The sequence below is a fragment of the Montipora capricornis genome, chromosome 10 (assembly GCF_036669925.1).
Source record: "Montipora capricornis isolate CH-2021 chromosome 10, ASM3666992v2, whole genome shotgun sequence".
Lineage (NCBI taxonomy): Eukaryota > Metazoa > Cnidaria > Anthozoa > Scleractinia > Acroporidae > Montipora > Montipora capricornis.
Genome location: NC_090892.1, coordinates 43,184,306 through 43,193,992, shown reverse-complemented (window position 1 = coordinate 43,193,992; position 9,687 = coordinate 43,184,306). Strand labels below are relative to the sequence as shown.

Genomic DNA, 9,687 nt, shown 5'->3' with positions numbered 1-9,687 from the left:
AAGCTTGAACGTGTCAAGGGGTCTACTTAAACAAAGCTGTTAGTTTTAAAGCGATGAAGATTTTAGTTTACGCAATCGATTTTACCTCGGATGCTCTGGAACGCGTTTAAGCAAGAACTGAATTTCTCATAGTACTCTAGTCCTAAGGTTAACAGCCTTCACCTGACAGATTAATTGCTAGCGGTTCTCTTGGCGCTGTTTCGAGCTGTCATTTAATTTGTTTGTAATCGCATAAGTTCAATTACGACAACTGAAACAAGAACACGTTACATGCTTTGAACTGATTTTGTGCGATATTTTATATTCGAAGGAAAGCTTAAGTCAACAGATAGACTGACATGGGCTTCTGGAACGGCAGAAAGACAATTTCACGAAATTTAACGGTTACGAAAATTTTTAGCGCACAATTGCCAACAAATTGTGTAAATGAGTGACGAAGTGTTTCCTGAATGTTAAGACAGCGGATGACGCAACTAGTAAATGAACTCCGATTAATGCAAAAAGGGAACGTATAATTTTACAGATCATCACAACTGGAACAGATAGAATATAAAGATCTCTGCATCTTCTACCTGGCATTGTGTTTTCACCTAACCTCTCGTCAGTGAAGTTGCTTCAATTTAACAATGCTAAGATGCTTTTAATGCCATAAGTAGTACAGGAAACCGCGGAGTCTTCGTGAAACGAATCATTAATTTCTTCAGAAAGAAAACGACTTTAGAGATTTCCTACTCTTATCCTGTTTGACACAGAGATTTAAACGCTAATTAAACTAGATATTGTTCGTTATGCTGTTTTTGCAGCACTTTGAATCATGTTTTCTCAAAAAATAAACTTTGCACAAATCCTGAGCGTTCTTTTTTCTACGCCTTGACGCTGTCATGATATTTTGCTGTTACATTCAAGCCCGCAATGATTGTTTTTGGGTTTCAAAACGAAGGTATCAACACAACGCCGAATATTTTCGAACGGAAAACAAGGCCCGGCATATTTCTTACAGATGACTCTAACACGTGCAACGTTATATCAAACCTAACGCTTTGCATACTCAAGCAAGACAGGCCTGCCTTTAACCGGGCCTCACAAAACGCAAGCACGCCGTAGCGTAGCTAACTTTAACAAAACCAGTAGAGTTCGAAAAAACACGCCGAGGTAAGCTTGCTTAACACGTTTCAAAATGAGATTTTCACTGCTTTCAAATCATCTTTGAACTGAAAGATTAGAACCAGAGGCTGGTGTTGAAGAAACATGACTTACAATAATATGTTTAATAGCAACTACTTTTCAGGTCGTTCACATTTTTCGACTTTATCTTTCACTTCCGCTAACAAAGAAGGAGCAATGTTGAATCCAGTTAGGGTATAAAATGTACTGGCTGCAGTATCATCAACTAGAAAGAAAAAAAAACGGTATTTGATTTTGATCTTTTACATTCCTGAATGGAATGACTTCAGGTTCTTTGTAGGCCATAAACTACTCACATGTTAAGAATGTGGTTGGATTCCTTACAATTAACTCTGTACATATTAAAACCAATAAAATGCCACACACACACACTAAACCGTCCTTGGTTTTGGTTATTGTATCAACAATGTTACCTTCAGTGACTCGTCAAACTTTGCTGGGCAAATCGTTAATTTATCAACTATAACATTTACAGACTTTATAAAAATAAAAGATTGGTATAACCGTTTTATATCGGTAAACATGGTCTCCTTCAAGCTGATATACTAAAATTCAGTAAATCTAATCATGCGTAAATAGATAGGCGTCTTTTTCAGAAGACAAAGAGAAAAACGAGTTTTGATAACTTAACGGAAAGGATAAATGTGTTTTGAATAGCCTATTTTAAGAATTCTGTGTGTGGTAGGTTGAATTCCAACGACTAGATTTGCTTGGCGGTTTATTCCCAAACAATGAAAAAAAAATCGCTACTTTCACAAATTGTGTCAAATCTTGGAATCACTAAGAAAGAAAGTAAACTGAACAACAAACTACATAGGTCATGCACTTGGACGTCCATATCACGATTTACTGCCTTGTGCAAGAGAACTTGTGTGCCTTGATATTTTAAGGCATTACACAGTTATAAACTGATCAAAACTTGCATAAATTTATCCCGAGAAAACTTCACCTCCAACGTTTAAGAATACACCAAAAAACACTAGGAGAGGTTTTTACACATTCCTAAGTACAGCCAAGCGGACAGTGGATATATATGTTTGGTGATATGTTATAATTTGGAAGTCTTATCCACCAGATAAAGTTTTCCAGGCTTTTGACAACTTGGGCGTCCTATTCCCCAAACGAAGACTGTGCAATGGTGTTATTACATTGAGGGTTTGAATTATTTTAAAAGTATTTAGAGCCAATATTCAAAATAATGATACGAAACAGAGAACATAACGTTCAGTCAAAGGTAAGCCGTTTGATGTACAAGGTGTAGACATATGCAAGGTATCCCATTGTGCCCGTTGGATAAATTAAAGTTAGTTTACAGGTGAAGCTCAAGTGTGATCTGTTTGAAAACCCATAAGCTCTTCAGGAACTGTACCTTCATTATTGTTTTGAGACGTGCCATTGATTTAAATACCCAAAGAATCAACATTTAAATGGAACATGCATAGTATTGCACTGCTAATATCTGCATATCTATTAGTTAAATTATGCAATTGTTATTACTCCATTGCTTGATAATCTATCCGAGTTACATGTTTCGATGCTGTTCGCACTCGGACATTCGTGAGATGACTGGGAAATCACATAAACTGTCCTTTATTCCGAAAAGACTGCTCTAACACGTTTTACTGAGTGAGATCTCATGGTGTTTTATACCTTCAGAAAATCAATTGAATTGTGCCATTGATGTTACCTCCGCGCTTGAGCCTTGCGATATGAAATTCTCACCGAGGTGCACGCTTCATTCTTTGAAGCTGTTTGCTATCAAGCATTCCTGAGAGGAAAAAGTGAACACGTCGAAAACCGGGCAATCACTTAGATTGCCTTCTTCCCTGAAAACGTTCTGGCTCAGAGTGAGATCCAATCACGATATTTACTGGAACAAGGGGCTCAGCACACATACAGGCAAGACAGTGAAATCGTGTTATTTAATTTGATAAAAGTAATAAAAAAACGTGACAAAATTATATCATGCTAGCTGAAAAATGGTGATGTGGTATAAACTGAGCCGCTGGGAACGTTTTGAACTATTTTAAGTTGTGAAGGAAATAAAAATGTTTAGTGATAACTGGGGTGCAACAACAATTTCAATGATATTAAAGTTTATCAGAAATTTCTTTATCAAGACGAAAACGTTTATTTAGTTATTTAATATTGCAGCTTATACGAAGTTCCCGATAAAAATGCAAACGACGGCAAGGCTTATCTCATGAGTCAGTCTACAGAAACTTTTCTGTTCTTCCAATGCAAAATAAAGGACTCGAGCGTGATCTTGTTACCATTTTACCAGAAGGCGTCTTAAATTGGTAGGGATTGCATAATCCGAACCTAAAGTTTAACAGAACGGACTAAATGAAAAAAATTATTAATAACAAGAAAACATTCAACTCAGAGAAACCACTTTTATCTGACTCCAGCTGAACTGTTGTGGGATTAAGCTTCATTGTCTAAATATCGAGTCTCGTTTCGAACAAATTAATAACAAGCAAAACTGTCTTGGGGGATTTTAGGTCGCGACGATGGATTACAGCAACTTACAGACAACCAAGATTGATTTGAATGTGAGCGCAGGGAGTGGCATGAACATGCTATTTTCTTCAACCCTTCACTGAGGTGTCTCAATTGCTGGTAAAGGACACTGAAACACACATACAACTTCAATTTCCAGATGTATTTCTGTGTGACTTCAAGTCACACAGAAAGACACCTTTCTTTTTTGTCGACCACACGACGGTTGCATTTAAAGGTTCACACATCCTGACTCCAGCTTTGACCCTTTATAATGACTGTAGGGACACGAGATATTGAACTCTACGCCTTGCCAAAAAAAAAATCATTTTGCATCTGTCTTGTCAACAGCCTCAAGCCAAATTCGTGAGCAGAAAGAAGTATATTTCCACCGACTGTTAGCTGTTAATTGCTCGGTCACTGTAGTCATTCTTCATGTTCAATTTTCAAGGTCTTCCTTACTCTGTCCCCGTTCTAAGGACCAACCCAAGCACAAATCAACGCAAAAGGCGCACATTAAATGTGGCATGGAATGCCCAAAAGGTTGATAACCACCCTTCAAAGGGGTAAAAAAGGATTTGCCTATCGCAAATTGGAGAAATCATATCCGTTTACTGACATAAAAGAAATGAAGCGGTGCGACCTTTCCTTAAAGTTACTTCACTACCTTGAAATATTTCCCGTTCACAATTACACCTAAACTGATGCAAAACGGAAAAGTAAACTAGTTCAACTACAGAGCGTCGAAACCTCAAGCGAGATTATTTCACATCAGCAATAAACCACAAAAACCAGTTGCACGCAGTGTATAGACCAGTAAGGGTTTTCTTAGATTGTAAAAATTGCAACACCAATGAGAACAGACGTAAAATGGGCACAGTTGCCTATCGCATGTGTTAACGATCAAATCTCAACAAGTGATTCCTGATTTCCTGCGCAACACGGTGATTGAACGCCGAAAGAAAGAGAGGAACATTAAATAATGAAATTTTTTCCAAAAAGGTCCGGGTTTCAAAGAGGAAGCAATTACATGACTTGGCTCGCCGCAAGATAATGCTGATGAAAAGATTGACCGGCTTATCAAGACTCCAGCGAGTGGTTTGAGGCACGCGTCCATGTATTATCACCATACAATGAACGCAGCACGATTGCAATAATTTTTCCTGTTTCTTGCGTGAACGCTTTGAGTAAAAATTATTAAGAAATACCCTCAGTTCCTGTTCCTTGGTTGCGATGAAAAGACAAGTACGATAGGATTACAGAAGAGGTGAAACCAATAAAGAGATCTTACTGCGAATTATAAGCCTTTAATTCCGTTGTTGGGGACTTGTGGAATTTCTCACGATTTAACCCCTCGGATTCCTTCACAGTTGTCCACGCCAACATACTCTCTGTTGGTTCAGACTTTAATGTTAAAAGAACCCTTTGTAGCACTTACGGTGTTAAGGCCTCAAGAACAACTTGGGAACGGATAAGGGCGCAGGTCTAAATACAACTTGGTGCGTGATTGATTACTTAATCCAAAGAATTCATGCTCTTGGAAGAAAAAAACCTGACAAAATAACCAACGCTTGGAGCAATTTATTCTGTAAAAAAAAATCCGCGTAAATCAGGCAGAACAGGAATGCTGTTTTGTGGGAAATCGTGTGGATAAAAACAGAAGCACATTCTAATGTACAATGTCTAATTTGCCCTAAGTTAACTAATCGCTTTTGCCTATTCTTAGGATTTTACACAAGACGGAATCAGCTTGTAAAATAGTACTCTACGCCATTAAATATCCAAACAAAATCTTTCATTGGCATTTACACCTAAGCGCTTATTTACGAGGTCTTTCCTGCACTTGATCTGAAATGATAATCAAAAACATAACTGCTAGTTTACGTCTGATTTGAAAACTACTTTGGAAGGAGATAGATCAACACACCCTTGCACCGACTGACCACTTGACCGTCTTTTAGAGGATTTGCGAAATTTTCTATCGCCAAAACCAAATACAGATAACTGATAACCACGAATTGCGTGTTATTCTTCGTCACAGGATTGCGGTTTTTAAAACCTGGTTAGACGACGAGCTTTTTAGCGGGGTTTGAATGCTCTTTCACCCATACCGACCGCGAGCACGGTGGGTGACACAGAAACACTTGTGATGAGCGAGTTGAAAGAAAACAATCGTTGTTGGCGTTAAGCCTCACTAAAAACAAACTTCACTAGTATTCAAATCAACTGTCAAACTGCTTGGCGGTGAAGAAGAAATTTTTATATTACATGAGAAAAGCCCAGCTCTTAGTGTGCCACGCATGTAGCTTTAACTTTTGATAGTATTTTCTCCGTCATTACACTTCGAAATAACATCTCGCCAGCATATTATATTTCTGTTTTCTGTACACATCTGTCCCGAGTGTTCAATTCCAACTCAGTTAGCTAAACAGCTTTGTAAGAAAGGTTTCCGTTCTTAAACCTCAAAGTGTCCTGTATCAGTTAAGGACAACTATTCTTAACTGTTTTGAAAGACTGATCAGAGAGCGTACTGAGGCACCGACGCCACAGATGCGTGATAAGAGGCACTAGTACTTCCAAACTGACCTTGACTGCCTTGCATGGCCGCCGGTACACTGGCTTGTCCAGAGGGAGCGATCAGTCGCTGGGACTCAAACATCTCGCGCACATTGGGAAAGCAATTGCCATGGGAGCTCGTAACTGGTGGCTCGCTGCCTGAATAGCCTGAAGAAGAGTACCATTGTCCGGGTCTGTGTGCTGTGGGTTCGTACTCGCCAGCGTATTGCCCGTGATGTTGGCGGTGCACGGGTAGGTCTTCAACATGCGGATTCTGGGTGGTTTGTTGATTGTAATGAGTCAGATGTGGTGAGTATCGGCCAGAGACCATGGCAGGATGGTCCGAACCCATCTGAGTCTCGTACCTATGAACATAGCCTCTTCCACTGGGTGTGTTAGTGCTGGCATAGGTAGGCGAGTGACAAACTGCATACGGTGCACCCGAGTAGCTGCCATTGGCTTGCTGACTGTTCTGTGGATAAGACGGGTAGTTCATCGTGTATGCGTTTTCGTATATGGTACATGGTGGAACTGTGGGGAATGATGGCGGCGTAGAAGAGCCATGATTTTCGCTAATTTCACCCGGTGATCTACTGGCTGGCATCTCACTATCCTCAGAACCAACCATGCACTCTCTTTTGCAGGATGGTGGGCTTGCCTTTGCTGCGGGCGTCTTACTAAGGTCAGTTTTTGACGATTCACGAGATTCCGAGCGTGCGGTTTGCGCGCTGGCGGAAGATTTCTCACCCTCTTTAGCTTTTTCTTTTGGAGCGGAAGTTGTTGTTGGACTTTCTGAGCTTGTTGTCTTCGTGTCGGCGGAAGTGCTGTGGTCTTTTTTGTCTTGGTTTTCGGCAGTATTGTTGTTCTCCGATAGTGTCTTGTCCTTCTTTCTGAACCGCTTTCTTCTTCGAAGATAACTTCCATTCTCGAACATGTTTAAACTCTCAGGATCCAAACTCCAGAAGCTTCCTTTACCAGGTTTCTTATCATCCCTTGGCACTTTCACGAAGCACTCATTGAGGGAAAGATTATGTCGAATCGAGTTTTGCCAGCCTTGCTTATTCTCCCTGTAGTACGGAAATCTGTCCATGATAAACTGATATATTCCACTGAGTGTTATTTTCTTCTCTGGTGCGCTCTGTATAGCCATTGCAATCAGCGCAATGTAAGAATACGGCGGTTTGACCATCTCGTGTCTCTGATGTGGTACACGTTGAGCGTGCGGTATAGGAGGATAAAGGCGATCTTGCCTCGCTTGATACTGTCCGTGTGCGGGATACATGGGAAAATGAACCGAAGAATAAGGGGACGCACCGGCTCGATAAAATTCATAGCCTTGATTTCCGTAAATAGGCGCAATCATGTTGTTGTTAGCGGCAGCCGAGTTAGTGGGATAAGGGTACATTGACATCACAGCTCCTGTAATTCTCTACGAAGGTGCACGCTTTCAACCTGGACGTAAATGATTTGATAAAAGCGTCCTTGCATGCACTTTGATTGATAACTGGCTATTTGTGCGAGTCACGCGCTAGATAGACACGCTGTAATAAGATGTAAATTCGTTTGTCACCTTGATCAAATTACACCAGTTAATATAGCTTCCAGGTTATGCAATTTTATCCGCTAGCCAATCACCGTGAGCGCTCCTATCTCTGGGCCACACACAGTCACTTACTCCATTAACCCGACGATGATGCCGTTTCAGAGGCTTTTACCTTTCCAACCAATTGCATCATTTCTGCTGTCAACACCATTTCAACAAGTGGCAATTGTTCACCTTATGAAAGGTGTTTGCTGCCAAAAAGTATTGGCGCGGAGGCGACAGCCCGAAACGAAAGTACTAATTGCTTGTAACGGAGTATATTGTTGAATCGCAAAATCATGCGAGGGTACTTTGACCGGGCATGTTCAGTTCAGACAATGATTTCCGACAATCCACACTACAAATCGGTTTTAAGAAAGGCTAGCGCTGTGTGTTTTAGTTAAGTTTGTGCCTTAAGGGGACAATAGAGAACCATCTGGAAAACTGACAAGGAGAGAAGTGAATACCCGAAACATGTGGGGTACATCGCTTTTTAATGTCCATAAATGATTTCTGGTTCATTAATTGAACGTTTGAATTTTTATCCAAAAGGGAAAAAATTAAGGGGGAAACCCTGAAAAAACAAGAACTTAACCGTAATTGTTAACTGACGCGAAAGAAAACAAAGATGACAAATTCAAGACTTTGCGAGTGTCACACTAGAAAGTCAGAAAAAGAACACAGAGAATCGGGCAGACAGCAGATTATTGGGCACTCGGGAATTTAATAGACTCATCACAAAATCGGCTTTCGATATGGGCTGGAAATAATCAGAAGTTATGAGACTATCTGACGCAGCACACAATGAGAGCTCAGGATCTGTGAGATTTGATTCGGCTGTTCTTTGACAGCACTGTCAGTAGGCGTGACTGTCCAAGGGCTTATCTGTAGCGATAATGAATAGTAGATTAACATAACTTGTAGTCAGCACTCACGTCTCGTTGATTGACTTATGGATAGCTTGTCAGTTCCTTATCGCTTCCTTTGGGTTTTCCAGTGCAATTGATTGAATAAAACGTTAAATGTCGAACTGTTCAATTTTCTCTCCTTTTTTCCCCCTGAATGGTGGTTTGTCTATGACAAGAGCGAGTGGATAAAGTTATCCTTTGCACTCGTTAGCGAGCAAAGGTTGAAGCTGAGCTAAAAATACAAGGGAAACTGAAAATAGAATAATTTCATCTTATTGTTGCTAAGTCCTTCGCTGACATAAGTCACATGCGCTTAGAAAAAGAAAAAGATCCAAAGAGTTCCCCGCGCGAAAACACAGAAGGGTGAAGAAATGGTTTCAACTGTAAGGAATTTGGGCTAGATTGTAATAGGAGATGTTTCGCTATTTTGTTTTAGAATTGCACAAGGTTTGAAAGGATTTTGCGTCAGAGCCTGCGTAGGTTCACCCAGGTTAGCATGTCATCAAAAGGGGTATTAAATTCAGTATCACACCACAGCTATCAGGCATTTTGATATTGCACGGAACGCTTCAAGCATAGCAATTATCAAACGTGTTAGCTGCAGACAAAGAAAGGTCTTAGGGTCAAGAGCTGCGGTAGTGAACGTGGCCTTGTTTTGACTGTTTCTATAAGTAAAAGTTTCCTTCCGATGATCGAGTTTTTCCGTTTAACACCTGGCTAACCATGTTCGGAGTGACATAAGAATGAAGGTGGTGTTGGTTCACTTCTTCATCCTGGCGTCATTGCTTAACTACAGATATGCCAATCTTATGTTAATGCCTGATTCAATTCAGAAATATGCCTGCTTTGCTCCGCTTTGGATTTTCTACATTTTTTGGGTACTCTTGAGATGGTATCATTCAGTGAGTGATGTTCTCTCTCGATGTCGGCCCCGTAAAACTACAAAAGGGGGCG

At 40.4% G+C, this 9,687-nt stretch overlaps 1 protein-coding gene across 1 annotated transcript; it reads right to left on the bottom strand.

Annotated features, from left to right (window-relative positions):
• Positions 1–491: 491 nt before the first annotated feature.
• Positions 492–7,809, bottom strand: LOC138018555 (forkhead box protein C2-B-like). Its single transcript, XM_068865229.1, has 2 exons — positions 6,274–7,809; positions 492–1,390 (listed from the first exon to the last, which is right to left on the bottom strand). The coding sequence occupies exons 1-2, from the start codon at positions 7,652–7,654 to the stop codon at positions 1,278–1,280; spliced, it is 1,494 nt and encodes a 497-aa protein (XP_068721330.1). The 5' UTR covers positions 7,655–7,809; the 3' UTR covers positions 492–1,277.
• Positions 7,810–9,687: the final 1,878 nt, after the last annotated feature.

Coding starts and splice junctions, on each gene's coding strand:
- LOC138018555 (XM_068865229.1), bottom strand. CDS start 7,654: ATGTCAATGTACCCTTATCCCACTAACTCGGCTGCCGCTAACAACAAC. Junction 1,391..6,273: donor GGCCATGCAAGGCAGTCAAG/GTCAGTTTGGAA, acceptor TTTTCTTTCTAG/TTGATGATACTGCAGCCAGT.